This window comes from Oenanthe melanoleuca, chromosome 3 (genome assembly GCF_029582105.1).
Source record: "Oenanthe melanoleuca isolate GR-GAL-2019-014 chromosome 3, OMel1.0, whole genome shotgun sequence".
Taxonomy (NCBI): Eukaryota; Metazoa; Chordata; class Aves; order Passeriformes; family Muscicapidae; genus Oenanthe; species Oenanthe melanoleuca.
Genome location: NC_079336.1, coordinates 23,071,300 through 23,088,497, shown reverse-complemented (window position 1 = coordinate 23,088,497; position 17,198 = coordinate 23,071,300). Strand labels below are relative to the sequence as shown.

Here is a 17,198-nt window from a genome sequence, read left to right as displayed (position 1 = left end):
GGGGGCAGGAGGCGAGAGAGTGCAGCAGGCGAGAGGGCAGCAGGCGAGAGGGCAGGAGGCGAGGGGGCAGGAGGCGAGGGGGCAGGAGGCGAGAGTGCAGGAGGCGAGAGTGCAGCAGGCGAGAGGGCAGCAGGCGAGAGGGCAGGAGGCGAGAGGGGCAGGAGGCGAGAGGGCAGGAGGCGAGAGGGCAGCAGGCGAGAGGGCAGGAGGCGAGGGGGCAGGAGGCGAGAGGGGCAGGAGGCGAGAGTGCAGCAGGCGAGAGGGCAGCAGGCGGGAGGGCAGGAGGCGAGAGGGCAGCAGGCGAGAGGGCAGCAGGCGAGAGGGCAGCAGGCGAGAGGGCAGGAGGCGAGAGGAGCAGGAGGCGAGAGGGCAGGAGGCGAGAGTGCAGGAGGCGAGAGGGCAGGAGGCGAAGCAGACGCACGGGCGCAGCCGGGGCCGGCGGGCGTGAGGCGGCGGCCGCCGCAGCCGCGCGGGAGGGGACGCGGCGGCGCTCGGCTCCGCCAATCGCGGCGCTGCTGGCGCGCGGGCCGGGCGGCTGCGCCCTCCGAGCGGCGGCGGCTGCCGGCCGAGCCATGGGCACGGTGCCGTCCGCGCTGAAGCACTGCCTCAGCTACCAGCACCTCCTCAAGGAGCAGCTCTGGATCGCGGAGCCGCCCGCGGCCGCGCACCCCGCGCAGGTACCGCCCGGCGCGGGTAGAGGGATGGGACGGGGCCGGCCCTACGGGGCGCGGCCGCCACCAGGGGGAGGACGGGACGCCGCCGCCCCCCGCCCCTCAGGCACGTCCCCCGCGCCGCCCGTGCGGCCGGCAGCGCCCGGCTGTGTCCCCTCTCCTCTTTCCCCTCTCCTGTCCTGCCCGGACCAGCCCCGCGCCGCTGGGCTGTGCCTGCTCAGTGATGGAGCACACGGGCGGTGTTACACCGTGTTCCAGCACTGCGAGCACAGGTGGGCGGTGCTGGGGCAGCGGTGAGCCAGTGGCGAGCACACGCAGCAGTGGTGCTCGCCACGCGTGATCATATCAGTGAAAATCATAGAACGGCAGGGTGACCCGCATTTGGGCGGGCCCTCGGCACTGCCCTTGCTGCACGCAGCTTGTGCGGCTCCCTCGAGTGCGGTTGTGTCCGGGAAGAGTCACCGCAGCCGCGGGGTCCCCGGGGGGGAGCGAGGGTGGCTGCTCGCCCTCCCGGCTCTCAGCCCTGGGCAGGTGGGGACAGTGGCTGCGGGAGAGCAGGTTAGAGAGTGCCCGGGCAGGCTGCCAGATCCGCACCGTGGGCCATGATTGTCCTAAACATGGCTTTGTAGGGAATGAAGTGAAGGAAAGCTGCCAGCATATCCTCTCTGAACAGTCACTCAGTCCAACTCCAGCTCCAGTAATCAGTCAGTACTTCAAACCTTTAAAAACACAAGCCAAGCTTAGAACAAAATCGTTTAAACTACATTTAAATATGTTTTTAATTTTCTTTTTTAAAGAACACCTCTTGATTGTTGCATCTTTCTTCCGTTTTTAGATAGGCGGTGGGATTATCTTCCATTTTTCTCCACTCTTTGGAAGCGACATTTAATTACGAGGTAGTAGTGTGACTTCAGAGGTGGAGAGATTATGAAGAATGTTCTGAGTGGTATGAAAACTGGCAGCGTTTTAGTTTTGCTTCAGATGTTCTGAGCCTCATATCTCAAAAGTTGCTTATATGGAATACCCAAAGCAACATTGCTGTGTATAGGTGAGCCCCCATACAGCTTTAGGCTATCATATTTCCCTGGGAATAGTGTCTATCTAGCATTAAAGCTTGGGGAAATAATCAGCCTTTTTTGTTTTTTTCTTTGTGGAAATTTTTATTATGGTAAAGAAATAAAATAGAATTAATGGACTTTTATGCATTAGGCTTGAAGCAAAGCATTATAATTCTGTTCATTCTAATTCTGTTCATGTGCCCTTGCTACGTTTTGCTGCATCATTTCCTTTCAAAAGATCTGAACATATTTTAAAAGTTTTCTTCAAAATTCCTTGATATGCCACTTGATTTGAAAAGGCTTTTGCAACAGAATGCATTTGCAGTTATAAACAATCATTAACATCTCAGAAAATAGTAATTAAAAAAAAAAGTCTATTGTAATGGATCATTTTACTTAATTTTTGCAGTGCTCTTCTTTCATTTTCATCACCATTTTTCTTCTTCCAAGGATACAGAAAGATGTTGTCATCAGTAAACAGCAAATATGAGAATCAACAGCAAACATCTTCCCTGTGCATATTGATGTGGGTGTGAGCTGCACAGTGCACTAATTAAATCGAGAGCTGGTCATTGTTCATGTTTTAATTGCTTCTGCATTACCTTGCTGTGATTTTACATGAATCTCTTCAAATTTCCATTTTTCTGACATGGATTCTTAAACAACCCACAAAGGTTTTCCTTATATAGGAGTGCATTCCATACCAATCCTGTTCAAGAAAAAAGTGTTTCTTGTTACATGATCTAGAAACTATATTGGCTCAAGTAATGGTTGTAAAAAGGTTTGTTGGTCTTTTTTCTTTTTATGACCAGTGTATGCAAGATAGTTATGGCAGCACCACTGTAATGATATTTTTGAGGGTACACTAAGAAATAAAATAGGAAAGGGGGTTTAGGTGCAAGAACAGTTTCCCAGAAATAATGTTTTCATGGCTGATAAAAATAAAGAGTTTATTTACTTGCTGAAATATTTTCAGGAGTTCCTCAGGATTTTTCTGTAATCACCAAGTGAAATATAAACTCTGATGCCAGGGCTTTTGTAAAAATTAAATCATTCTATTTTGTCTAAAAACCCCAAATATGTAAAAATTTGGTTTTATACTGTACTGACTAATTTCTAGTCCTGTCCATGTTTAACCACTTGAAGCTCTACTGAAGGTGAAATAATGGGATGTCTTAGTGGGATGTCTTAGTCTTTGTTTTCCTGAGATAAATTAGGTCTTGGACCACTGGAATGATTTGGAAAAGGGGGGTGAAATGTAAAATGACTTTGATACCTAGTGTTAAGACCTGGAGAATGTAGTCCATATAATAAATATAAAGTAGAAATTTAAAAGCAAATGATCCATTGGTAGAATTCCTTAAGAGCTTTGTAATCACAAGAATGAGGATATGATTTAGGTTTACTAAAAGAATTATATGATGTGGTTTCCATAGTAGCGAAAATTATTTGGTTTTTAAGAACTTTTAAAGATTATATAGTAAGGAATAGAGGACTAGAAATTGAAATGTTTTAAAATAGAGAAAATTCCATGTCCAGTTTTCTAAATTACATTGCATGGCTTATAATAGTACTTTGTTAGTGTCAGCTTTAGCATGAGTATTTGTCTGCTGCTGCAAACTGGGGAATCCTACACTGCACGAGGCTAGTGGTTAAGCATAGATAAATTATAAGCATCTTTTTCTTAAACACTTGTGTTTATGTACTACTAGCTAGGTGTACTAAGGGGTATAGTAAAAGAAGAATATATTAGGAGTCATATGATTTGGTGAGGGCTATCTACACTTACAACAAATATAGACAATACAACAAAAATAAGACAAAAATAAGACTACAGTCTCTTACTCTGCTGGACATAGCTGTGCCTCTAGGAAGTGTAATGTCTAAATAATGTTAATGTGTGCTATGTTATGTTGTAGGATATCTATCACTGACTTAGGCTATCATATGGAATGCAATTTCCAGAATCATTAAGTTGTACAGGATATTACCACTGGAAAGTTCTGTAGCTGGAGAGGAATAGGAATGCTAGTTGCTAAATACGTAAAATAATAAGCAAAAACTTGTGTCCTCTAATTTAGAAAGCTGACTTCTGTTTCAGAGCCTTGATTGCAATGATTTATATGCTACGTGCCTAAATATCCAAACTGAAAATGCACAGACTTAGATTCCCTCATCTCCTCACTGCATGACACTCTTGGATCAAGAGATGCACACAAGTGTCTTACTTTTGCTGTTTTAATTTGCTAGTTTAGATTTTGTAACAGCTTGTCATGTTTTCAACATATGCTAGAAACCTCTCAAATTTATTTTTAAAGTAACTTGAAAATAACAACAGAACTCAAGTCCATATGACAATTACATATGTCGTACTCACTTATGTTTGATTCTTGATTCAAATTACAGCATAAAAAATGAGGCATATGGTATTATGCAGCCTGGGAGGAGACAGCAGATCTGTTTTATTTGAGTCTTGTAGGTACACCTCAGAGCAACTGATGTGAGGCATACTCTATTTCATGTTCTTTTTATCTCTATGTAATTATATATTCCAGGAATAAATTAATATTTGCTGTCTCTCATTAAATAATTATTCAGCCTATTTTCATTTTTAATTAAATTTATCTAGTTAATAAGCACCATCAAAAATTGCTGACAACAATATTACAAATTTATTAATTTACTATGGCAGTTACCATACATCATTGTTTACACACACACCCCTTTTTTTATTTTTTTAAATCTGATAAAAATTGCATATAAGTAGAGGAAAAAAAACAAGGTAGTTTTCCTGGACTTTATGTTGCAGTTTTTGTTTCTTAACTCTTAAAAGATGGCATTATTTAAAGATAATAAATGAAATTTTATAGAGAAAGTATGTTAATTTCAATGGGCAAAGATTGTTTTTCTCTCTTTCTTTTGCCCACCATTCTTAACCTCATTCTGTTTTCATCCTGACCTTGTGTTGTCTTTCATATAACCAAAGACCAAATAATTGATCACTAAGAGACTAGAAAATTCTTGGTTTCCAGTCCTACATTACTCCTGCCCTTCTGTATTCTTCTACATTCAAAAGCCTTGTCAATACAGAACTCATTAAATGGATTATGTCCCAAGAATGGGAATTGGTTTTTTTTTGCTTTGTTGCAAATTCCAAGGAGCATTTATTTTCTTAGCGTTTGTAAGATGTAAAACATACAAAGTTATTATAAAAATAGAATAAACAGAGGAATAAAGTAGAAGAGATTATAATTTAATTTTAAATTACAGCAATCTATTCAGTTTGTATCAGCATGCTCTTTTTTTTCTTGTTGAATTTGGAAATGTTGAATGGCATATGATACATGTTGACACTGAAGGCAGTAAATAAAACCCACTCCCACTGAATTTAACTGGAGTAGGCAGAGTGCAATCCTGAGCTCTTTGTAAAATGTTCTTTGAAGTCAAGAGGAGTTTCCCCTTCAGAAGATCCAGTCACTAGACTCATGCCAAATTTTTCAGTCAGGTATTTTATATACTGCAGAGTAAGATCCCAAGAGCTCTGAAGAGAGAAAGTCCAAAAAGGCTGAGTGGTTGGTTTGTTGGGGGTGCCAAACAGGATGTTAGAAGTTAAGCTGATAAAGTGTAAGTTTCACCTAAGCGGAGTCGCTGACTTTCAGTTCTTTTGTACATTGGTCTGTAAATACTGGATGGGTAACAGGAGCTTTTTAGTTAGAGATCTATGCTATATTGGGATTATTAAGTGAATTTAAAACTTTATAATAAAAGTGGAAATATTGTAAAGGATTTGCTCTGCAAATTTGGGAACTAAAAATACACAGGAAGTTTTTACTCAAACCCTCTATCTGCATTTTGTAAGATCCCTTTTTTGACTTTTCTGACCTCCATCTCCTCCAAAGCCTAAATATGGGCATAGTGATGTTCATTTCCTTTCATGCCAGCTCAAGAAGGAGGATTGATTTAAGGCACCCCACATGTCAAATAATTCTAAAATTCATGCATCTTGAGATCATTCTTTTCTCGTTGATTAGGCTGAGAGTGAAGATAAGTGAATTGCTGAAGATCAGTCAGATCCCAATTTAATTCCTGAAATAAATGAGAATTTCTTTTAATAAGGATCTTATTTATGATTTGAGAAGTCAGCTTCTCGCCTTAGAAGCTTACTGTACCAGCTGGTCAGACATAGAAGTTTTCATAAAGCAAAACAATTTACTGCTTCTAATTAGTCAGATTTTCTGGTTTTGTATTTTCTGATTTGGTGACTAATACATAGTATTAACTGTTGTCTCTGTAGTGGCTTTAAGGTTGGGGTTTTTTTCTCACTTAGAAGGAATGCTGAGTACCTAGAATGCTTAAGGGTGGAATGCTGGATGTCTAGGATGAAGTTACTTGTTTTCCTGCATTTTAATGATAGGACTATTTTTTGGTGTTTCTGAGGAAAAAGATAGTTTCAGCTCTTGCATCACCTGCTTTGAAAGATGCAATGTTTATGGAAGCATATGTTTGAATTTCAGTTTATACATAAATAGCATGCAGTATGAAACTGGTGCAATGTAGGTACAGTCCAGAGATAAAGCTGAGTTCTTGTCATCTTTATTTCTTTCACTGTATAGATATTTGAGGTGTTTAAGCAAGGTGATGATTCTCTGAAATTTTAGAAACTGAAGGCCATTGAGAATCCTTAATGTGTCAAGTATGACAGAAGTTATGTTTAAGGAAACTGTGGAGGGCTTCAGAAAAGTAGTTGTTTAGTACCTCAGGCTGTGTTGAATTCTCTTCTATTGTTTAGCTCTCTCGTTCATTTAACAAAGGTATAATATTTTCTGGAGAATCCTTCTTTTCTCCCAAATGTATATTTAAAAAGGTAGATGAAGTATGAAAGAGACAATGTTGTGCGTTATTGTGAACTTGCTGGGCAAAATGTGCCACCTTAAAAGTTTGCCAATGCACATGGTAGTGCAGATGTGGACCTTACATACAGTGCCATGAAGTACTATGCACTCAGTAAGGATCATCAATTAATTGAACCTCAGAAAATGCTAGAACAGAAAAGAATAATTTTAAGAATGGGAATAAAAATCAGGCAGAAATTTGTGGGAAAAGGTTCTCTCTGTCTATCTAATCCATCCATCTTCTGTCACTTAGTAAAACTCATCAGGATATTGAAATTCTGAGAGAAGTTGCTTTATTGGTTGATCTGAAGTTTTTGAGATGAGGGCATGATCAAAATCAGACTTCCATGCTGTGCTGAATACCCATAAAACAAATTCAGCGTTTTTGCTTTTCAGAAAAAGGAAAATATTACTGCTGTGTTAATGTATGCTTATATAGCCCTTTTGGGGTAGAAATGTCAAAATGGTGCACATGCTTTAAAATTAAGCAATGCAGTAGAGATGAAGGATTTTTTCTATTTCCTTAATATGTTGATGGGGACATGACATACAGTGAATAGTAAGAATTTTATTACATAAGATATTATTAATCAGACATTTTATTACCTGCTTTTTTAATCAATCACTTCAGAGGAACCAGAAAACTGCTAAATGCATGGTTTACATTTCAGAAAAGTATTTCCAGGAACAGTTTTAAGAGTTGCCTTTCAAACTTAAGTTACTACAGTTAGAACTAATCAGCTCATAGCAGTTTTTTCCTAACTTTTAGAACTTAACCTAATTGGATTAGGTATTATGTCAATGGTGAAGATTTTGATGAGCATTTGGGACAAAATTCTAATATTGCAAAAGATGGAAAAGATGCTGTAGGTGATAAGAAGGAAATTATATTTGCTGTTGGAATGTTGTTATAGCCAGTATTATTTTTAGATAATTCCCTTGTTAAATGGAGATTTATTTACAGTTTGGTGTAAATAAATGAAAGTTACTCCAGTTGTGGCATTGCATTTGAATTTATTTGGATTAAATACTCTTATGAGAGTCATTCTCAGCAGCTCTTGTGACAAAAACACAGATTTATTACATGCAAAAACTGCTAAAAGGTGCATTGGTGAAAAAACTGTGCTGGGTGGACATTTATTCTTTGTTTGAGTGGGTTTTTTTGTCCACAGATGTTAGCTGTTTTGTATGGGAATAAAGGTGTTAGTTTATGAGTTTCTTGGAAAAAGAAATTTAAAGGCTTTGAATGGATGAGATGTGTGGACTGAAGCGCCAGAGGACATTGCCGGAATGTTAGGTGAAACCCATGGGGAAATAATTCAACAGCAGCATCTGGAAAGGAACTGTATGTGGCTTTAGGGCTTACTTTTAATGCAAATAGTTAAGATGAGATTAAATGTAGGTGTTAGTATGTGAGAAAGGGAGGAACAAGGTAAGTGATGAAGGTATATCATGCGGAACACTGGGATTAGGGAAAAGATTTAGCAGAATCCGCAGCTGATCACAGCTGAATTTTTAAAACCCTGGAAACATAATTTGAATTGAAGTATGTGCTAGCTTCATAGAAAGTATAGCAGCATACATGAATATTTTATTGGGGAAAGAGAAGACAGAGTATAGGCCAGTTCATTGGCCTTGGCAGGTCACTTTAGCCAAAATGGGATGACTGAAGATGTGGAATATTAAGCTACTAAGCCAGTTGTCTGTTGGCTATGCAGAGAGGAATCAACTGGTGATTGAGAATTTTCTCTTGTCTCCCTGCCGTTTTTTGATATTCATGATTTGATTTAATTTCCTAAGTGCTCTTATGCCATGGGAGATGCCCTAAGGTAGCTGAGATGGCTTATAGGGTTGGCAGGTATCGAATAGGATTTACAGGAGACTTGTGTTCTCTGGCACAGTGGCTAGAGGTCAAGTCAGATGCATCCCAAATGCACAAGGGTGCCTGTAACTAGCCATCTGACTTGTGCCCCTGGCGTTTGCTGCATTGTTGGATATGCTTTTGACCATGCTGACAGTGCTGAGAAGTGGCTTCATTCAGTTGGCCATTCTTCCTTCATGACACCATTTAACATGCCCTATGCTATCCTCCTTTATCTCCAGCTTCCAAAAAGCCACAGGACCTGTGTCCTGCATTCTGTTTAGGGAACCTTAAGATGTTTTATGTGAGTATATACATTGACTGTACAGGGATACCCAGGACACCTGTAGACGTAGCAGTGTAGATACTTAAGTGCAGGTGTTTTAAAGTCCAGTTGAGTCCTATCATTAAGAGTATTTCAGGACTTGGTCTGGCTGCATTGCCATTTAGGCCGTAATCAGTATTATTTATTGTCAGTGGTTGGAAAAATCCCTCAGTTAATTTTATGTGTCACAGTAAAATAAAAGTACAGCTAATAGTAGTACTATTAGATATATTTTCCTTTTATTTATCCTTAGTTAACACTGGTCTTATTATCAGTTTTATAACTACGTAATTTCTTTCTCATGAGTTAGCACTTTTTTATCCAGAATATGGAGGCTTAAAAAAAAAGCAGCTTCCTAAGTGTGCAAAATCTAGAAGTGAAAGCAATAAAAAATTGGGAAATAACATGATTCAATTTGCCATGACAACCCTTAATCTTCTCAAACAGTCCAAAGTGATATGTTCCCAATTTGATTTTATCTTTGTCAAAGTTCCTCCACTACCAGTATATTTTCTTCTACCTGTTCCACTTCAATGTTTTCAGGTCTGCATGATTTGAATGCCCTAAAATTACTGCTACATTACTATTTGCCGTAATAAATTAGAAATTTAATCAGTTCAGAAGATGCTGTGACATATCATTATTACATAAGTATTTTTTAGTAAGCTTATGAAAAGTGATAATTTATTTTAAATGTTTATTTAAAATCTAGCAACTTATATCTATGTAATTTTAAAATTTCATATAAGGAAAATTTTTAATGCCTTTCATTATTTTCAGCTAAATAGGAAGGAAATTATATTCTTCAAATTTGCTCACATTTGACTAATTTCATTGTGAAAATGGACGGTTTTTATAACATCAAGAATGACGTAGTGTTCAAGTTATAATTTCCTTACCATTATTGGGAAATTATTATGTTAATACTTTACAGATGTTATTTTTCTAAAGAACTTTATAAATTTCAAATTCTCCTGAAGGATGTGTTGCCAACAGTGATGAAATAAATAACCATTAAAATACTGTCATTTTAATCAATGTCTTTTGGAAAGAGAGCTATGGAAAACATGGTGGGCCACCTGTATTGAAATTCATGACTTAATCTTTTAGGCCCAGCCTTTGGACATAGAAGATGATTTTGATTGCAGTAGTAATGGAGAACAGTTGATTTACTTTCAGCTTTTAATTTTAATTCTTAAAGATCTATGCATAACTCACTTTTATTGACAATGAGTTTCTTAGAGAGACTTACCTGATAGGGTAGATGGGCTGACTTGTCAGTATATTCATTTTCCCCCACTGATAGCCCAAAGTATTTTAAAGAGCAAATTGCTTGCACATGTTTGATTTGTAATGATGATCATGCCTCTGCTTTTTCAATGTGTGTGGAAAAACACCACTCTTTCTCCTTTCTAGAATTCTCTCTTTAGCCTGTAAAACACTGTACACACCATAATACTATTACCATAAATAATAGTAAAGGAAAGTGTGGGAGGTTTTGGCTCCAGTGTCATCAGTATGCTGTTGATCTCCGTTCTCTGTATCCTTTTCATCCAGCCCAGATGGCAGAGTATAATTGCTTTTCCAGGCTTTGACCAAGATAGGGATATGGATGAAAGTGAGTTGGCTGTAAATCAGCTTGGTTAATGGAGAAATGCTTCTTGTTAGCCAAGGGAAGCATTTAGGGAAATAGAAAAAGGTAATGTATACACCATGTCCTGAAAATACATTTTTAATATTTGCTGAAGTGACTGGCTGTGTTGGCCTCCTGTTAGTCGTAGAGGTCTCTAGTACCATTTATTATTTATTTCACTGTAACACAAATCTAACTGTGGTTGCCTGTGCCTCTGCTACCACCTGACACTACTAATAGATTCCTTGATCATTGTTTTTCAAGTTGTCAAAAATTCTGTGACTACAGCGCATCTATGTGCCTTTTTAGGTTGCAGGAACTGTTGGCTGTAATTTGGGTATTCAGATCTCTGCTATTCCATGTACTCTGCATTTATTGAAAACAGCAACAAATGTTTTTTAGAAGGTGTCAAGTTGTCAGTGATAATACAGAAAGTTCAGTCTCATCTAGGAGACTGTTATTTGACAAATGTGGCCTATTTTTGTCAGGATATGAATGAATTTTCTGAAGTATAGACATAAATATTAAAGAAGCTATTTCTTTGTATTCAAAGGTAGTGAACAATCTTTGGGCTTGATTTTATCTTTCTTTTTTTCCTGTAATGCTACTTTTTTTTTTAAGAGCTTCCAACATCATGGCAGAGAATTGGACATGGTTTCCAGTTACTCCTAGAACTAGCTGCTGCTTCTGTTAGACACTCGGTCTCCAATTCCTGAGATTTCCTTCTTTGAAGAGCTGTCAGAACAGCAGTTTTGTTAGCCTGCCACAAGCCTGTGGAATTTTCTGTTCCATTGGAGCTTCCATTTGGTAAATTTTAGCCATGACCACAGAAAATGTCTGTGTGGCTCTATAGTGACATGTAGTTAGTTGTCATTGGCTGCATAGTTAGAATGTAGCATGGACTCCCATGATTTTGATTATCACAATTTAAAATGTGTAATGTATATAATTCAGTGTATATAATTAATATTTCTTCCCTTTGCTTACTAAAGGGAAAAGCTTCTGGGAGTCTGTAACTATCTTCACATCAAAATTGCTTCATGGATATTTTCCAGTGACTTTCTCTGGCTTTGTTTTTATTGAGTTATGAAAATATCAATGAAATGTCTAAATTAATAATGAATCTTAAATGTTGATAATTCTATGCTTTTATTTCCCCAGACTTATTTATATTATTTGAAATAATATTAGCAATGGTATTGTATGTGAAACTTACATATGTTTCTTTGTGAATGTTTATATTAATAGATTCTGCTCATGACTATTAGATTTATGCTTCATTGATTTTCTATCCATCATAGCCTTTACTGTATCCCTGAGATAACACCACCAGTTAAGTTGTGTGCTATCATTTCACTATACCTATATTTTGTACAGTTTTGGGGTTTGAAAGTGATACATGTAAAGTTACAAAGCAAGGATTTAATCAGGACTAAAGCTAAAGAATATGGGCTAACAATTCATGGCTTTATACCCTGTTACTCAGAAAAACACTTGCCTGGTATAGAAGTTCAGTGTACCATCAGTTTTGGAATAAACACTGTTACATTTTGTGTTCTCTTCAAATAATGGAGAGATGGAGAAGAAAATCTAGTTTATGAAGAAACTGACAAGGTGATACGGAAATACAGAATAATATTGTTGCAAGATCAGTATGGTAACCCATGTAATTTGTTTGACTAAGAGTAGTAGTTTCAGAATGCATTCCAAACTCTCGACATGGTAAATAAAACAGTGAGGAACATTATGCTTGTTTTCTGCTTCTGAACTCTGCACTTCCTCATGGAAGGGGAAAATGAGTAATAACCTAAGAAGGAACATGATTTTGGTGTGCGATGTGATGTGAAAAGTACAGAAAACTTTCATGCTCCCATGCATTTAAAAATGTATTATTATTATATTTTATTCTTATGCTTTTAAAATAAAAGCGAAAGTAGACACCCCCAGACAGTATCAAATGCCTTACTCCCCTTTCAATTAAACAAAACAGAGAGTTCCAGGTTTTCAGTTTATGTGTGTTCATAGTTCAAGCTGAGTTCACTTCAGTTGGTTATATGAGGTAAATTGTGTACTAGAGGCAGCTGCAGGTTCTGGTTTCCCATCCATTAAGTACATCCACTGTAAGCAAAAGAGTAAACTACAAGTCACAGAAAATAATCAGCAGGTGTTTCACCCAAAGTATGTGAGAGTTGATCTCTTCTGATCTAATATAAGGGAAAATAGTCTGGGAAGTGAGGAATTCCTCCTGTTCCCTCTCTCCTGCAGACAGAGGTTATACTGATTTATTAACTCTGTAGCTCTTCAGAAAATGTGTGATTTTGTGTTTGTCTGAAAGAAATGTTCTTTCTTACAGAAAGGAGTTCCTTATTTGTTTTGCTACATCTTTTTGCATTTTGCTAAGACCAAGGAAGTATTGTGCTGAGAAATTGATGTGCAAACTTAGTACCTCTGTGGCAGTTGTCTGTGTGATGGGTGATTTAGCATGACTGCATATTATGCCTAAGTTTTCTCTTTTGTAAACATGGTTCAGTTTGTGTATCACACATATTTTATTAGTTGGATTTTGGTATATTTTTTCATGTCAAACACTTGTTTGTTACTTGAATAAAACATTATTCTTTGGGATTACTGTCATAGCATCTGATAGCTGTAGCCTCTAGTGGATAAGAAGATAAATCAGAGTTAATACACAAAACACTAATGTTCAGATGTATTTTATGAGTGCTGCTACTCTAATCTGAAAAGTGTGATATCTCTGGCCTTCATCAACAAAGCTTATCCTTAGGGTGCTAGGCATTAACAACTACTACACTTTGGTTTTAGGTGCAACTGATAGAAAGGGGCAAAGAAAGGGAGAAAAAAACTGCATTCTAATCCTAGCCTGTTGGACTTGGGGTAAAGAAATACTCAAGGAGTATATATCTGAATTGGATGTTAAGGGACAAAGTTCAGATATTAAAGTGAACTCTAGAATAAGAAATTTCTCTGTCAGGGAGCAGTGAGGGCCAGCAGCTCCCTAAGGGAGGGGCCTGAGGGTGGTAACAGGCAGTCCCACAGGAGCTAAGTGGGGTGAGAAGGGTAGGCCTAGAGAAGGTTCAAGCACAAATCCGGGTCATCAGGCGAGTTTGTATGTTAAGGGAGGCCCCAGGTGACAGCTGGGAGTGCAGGTCTGTGAGTCATGGTCAGGCTTCGGTCCAGTGGTGGTGAACAGAGTTGGCCATGCAGCCCTGTGCCCCTCTGGCAGGTCCATAGTAATGAGGGAGATTCAGGGTCAAACTGCAGAGTCAGTCCATGGGTTTAGGTCTGGATCGATGCGAATTCTCTGTTTACAGAGGAGTCATGGGAAAACGAGGCAAGAATTAAGTTGGTCTGATTTTCTTCTAAGGAGTAGTTTGGGCAGAAGAATCGAAATCATGCCAGTTGCTCCAAAGAAATGCTCTGAAATGGCTTAGTATCCTCTTCATGTGACTGGTGCTAGCTGAGGTTTCTTAACCTTGACCTGAAAACCTTGTCTGCTGTAGCTGTGGAAGACTTATTGTAAAGAATTTTCAAAAGGAATTGTGATACATAGATGGTGTTTTGCTCTTTAAAATTTGTATGTCCATGAGTTGTGAGTGTGACTCAAATGTTCTAGTTTTGTGTAAGAATAGTATTCTTAACGCATTTCTTTTTTCAGTCTTCCGGGCATTTCTTATTAATGTCATTTGTTAACCTTTGCATTTGCCAGCTCATCAGAATACATGACAGAATTATTTTTTTCCAAATCTTAATTTCTATTTTCTAAATAAAATAGTTTTTTCTTTATTAGTTAATATTATTTCTACTTTATTGCCTTTGCCTCTACCATTAAAGTCCTCTTTGTAAACAGGATTAGGTCAAACAACTGGGCATTCCAGCAGCATAAGTATGATCCTCATAGTTCAGTTAAATTCCTTCTTGTTCAAAATCATATTTGTAAACACCCTGCAACAATAAGAAGTAGTATACTAGCAGATTATATTGCAATTTAATAGCTAATATAAATGACAGTAGAAATATTAGGGCTGTTATTTTACCATAGAAATCCCTACAGTGAATTCTCTCCCAGTTCAGATAATCTCCTTATATATGTAAATCACTACTCTTTCGTAAGCTCAAACAACCTTCTGACCTCAACAACAATTTGGTTTATTCCAGACAGGTTAACTCTGCACTTAATTAATTTTATTAGTAGTGATTTAATTGGATTTTATATTTTGCCCTCCCATGGACAATCTTGAGTTGATTAAATTATTTTTTTGAAGTAGGGAGTCCCAATATTTCTACTCATTAAGTGCCAGGCTACTGTTTTATCTATGACATCCTAGTTTATAGTCCAGGATCAGTTGTGCTATTTCATTTTCATAGTCAATCAGCATCAGAAACAATATGGAGAGTCCTAAGTATTATCATATGTATTGCTTTTATTGAAATGCATCTGGTATTTTATGTGTTGTAACTGCTGTGTTTGTGATATGTCTGTGTTAACCTTCAGGTCATGCATATGGACTGATATAATAAGAAAACTTCATTTGATGAAAGTTTCTCAGTGGTTGAGGGTTTTTGCTAGTCATGGTTCATTCATGGCCATTCTTCTCCCAGTGGTCATCTCAGCAGCATACAGCAGAGGCTCTAGAATGAGTACTCAGTTTATCTTTCCTGAGGGATGTTCTCAGGTGCATCCCACTGTTTTTTGAATCTTCTCCATTTTTTCCTTTAGTTAAGCTGGGAATTAATGTTTTGTATCTGCCTTCTAGTAGTGTGAATTGTGTGAACAAGGATGTTAATTTCTTCCTGTTTATTTCTTCTATGTCTTATAAAGTTTAGAGACATCTGTGTGTTCAGAAGATTGACCTGTTTCTTTTGTTCTCCTTCCAGCAATCATATTATTTATCTTAGAGCCTTCTCCTGGTTTTTGGGCATTTTTCCATGTCACTGCAGATATACATTATGGAGTTATGATGCCACCTCCCTGCTGTTTCTTGTTGAAAACTGCTTTCCTGAGTAATTCTTCTTTGTACACGGTGGACCTACCTTTGTTCAGTTGTCCTCTGTGCCAGAACACCACCTTGTGGAAAAGGAAAGCAAAGCTTAATCTCGCTTGGTTAGAAGGATTGAAAATACCTGAATCTCCAGATCCTTCTCTCTTACTTTTGTGTTTTTCAGTTACCTTTGAGAAGCTAGTATTTGGTAATAGAAGGGTAATATTTGCCATTGCTGTTTCTGCCTTTATGAATGGCCTTCATGGAATAAAAACCAGAAGGCTGAAAGAACCTCAACGCCTTTAGTAGAAGTAGTGAAATAATGAGAGAGGTTAAAAAGTGTGTTTATTTAATTTCTTTATATTTATTGTTACATTAGGGAGATTATACTGCTTTAATTAAAAGTTACTAGGGTTTTCTGTAATGAACCTAAATTTGCAGCTATTTATAGTTGAGAGAAAATGTTTCCATACAGAAATTTGGCATTCAATGTCTCAAGCTAAATGGTTTGGTTTTCCTTTTTCTATTTCTTTTAAAAATACGCTTTGGCTACATTCTGTTTTGAGGGAGGCTTTTTTTTTTTTTTTTTTTTTTTGTGCGTGTGTGTGTGGTTTTATATGGTTTTTGTGCTCCCTTGGCAAGGTTTGATACATGGAAAAACAAATTTTCCAGGCTCTTAGTCTTTTATGTCAGCTATTTCCTTTTTGATATTTAAAACATGATACTTTGGTGGTCATTACTTTTTAATAGAGACCCTGCATTATTCAATAAGCTGTCCCTCTTAAGTATTTGCCATTAATACTTTTCATATATTGTTACATAAAAATAGTTCATACAGTTAAATTCGGTAAATATTTTTTCTGAAACAAAATTGTATACCTAACATGTTTTAGTAGTACTAAAGTTGGTAATTGTATATTTCTGCATACTTCACCATTTTTAATTCATTTAAAATATGGAAACTGGTTTTCATTTTTCTATTTATATTTTCTAATTATTATCTGTAGGGCATTGAATGCTATACTTAAAGATGGTAAAATTCTCCAAGTTAGTCTTGTTGGTTCAGAAAATCATTCCTTTTACCCAAAGGTGTAGTGTACATTTTAAATGCTCCATTTAGAGTTTGGGGAAATGAGTCCTTCAATTCATGAAGCCCAAGTCCTGGTTGAGGTCTGATGCCATCCAGGTAGTAAACAGAGAATTGTTTAAACTCTGCCTAGGTTCTTACAGACTTACTGTGTTCTCTGCATTTGAAGCTTGACTAGTGAGTCAGATGGCATTAAGCCTGGCACAGAATGTGCCACAGACTTGTGGCTCAGGCAGTTTCTTCAGATATTATATAAGTAATGTCCAGATATTCTGCAAGTGTGGTGCTGTGATTAGAAAAGTTCCTAGAAACTGGAGTCTCCTTTTTCTTCCCAACAGCTTTGTCACGTACATGTTTCTTTCTCCCTTGGAAGAATGTCCTAACAGCTAGTTACTGAGTGTATTCATTCACAGGACAGGTGAGATTCCTCTACTCCTTGGATTTAACTTGGGCCACAGCATAGAAAAACATTAGAGTCACCTTAGCAGAAGATGGTATACATACTCTTACAGTCTCCAATTTCTTTCTGAGTTCTATCCAGCAGCAATAGACTGTAAAATGTATAAATACTGTACAGGGGCCTGAATCTCAGTATCCTGCCTGTCTTTGACTTGCATGTTATCTCTTGAGCTTCAGCAATGCAGCACAAGAGAAATTATTAGTTATGCTGG

At 38.0% G+C, this 17,198-nt stretch overlaps 1 protein-coding gene across 1 annotated transcript in view; it reads left to right on the top strand.

Annotated features, from left to right (window-relative positions):
- The first annotated feature begins 507 nt into the window (after positions 1-507).
- Positions 508-17,198, top strand: part of HMGCLL1 (3-hydroxymethyl-3-methylglutaryl-CoA lyase like 1) — a 75,101-nt gene continuing 58,410 nt past the window's right edge. The window contains exon 1 of the mRNA XM_056488109.1: positions 508-677. Coding sequence (XP_056344084.1) covers positions 573-677 — 105 coding nt within the window. The 5' untranslated portion in view covers positions 508-572. The remainder of the gene's footprint in view (positions 678-17,198) is intronic.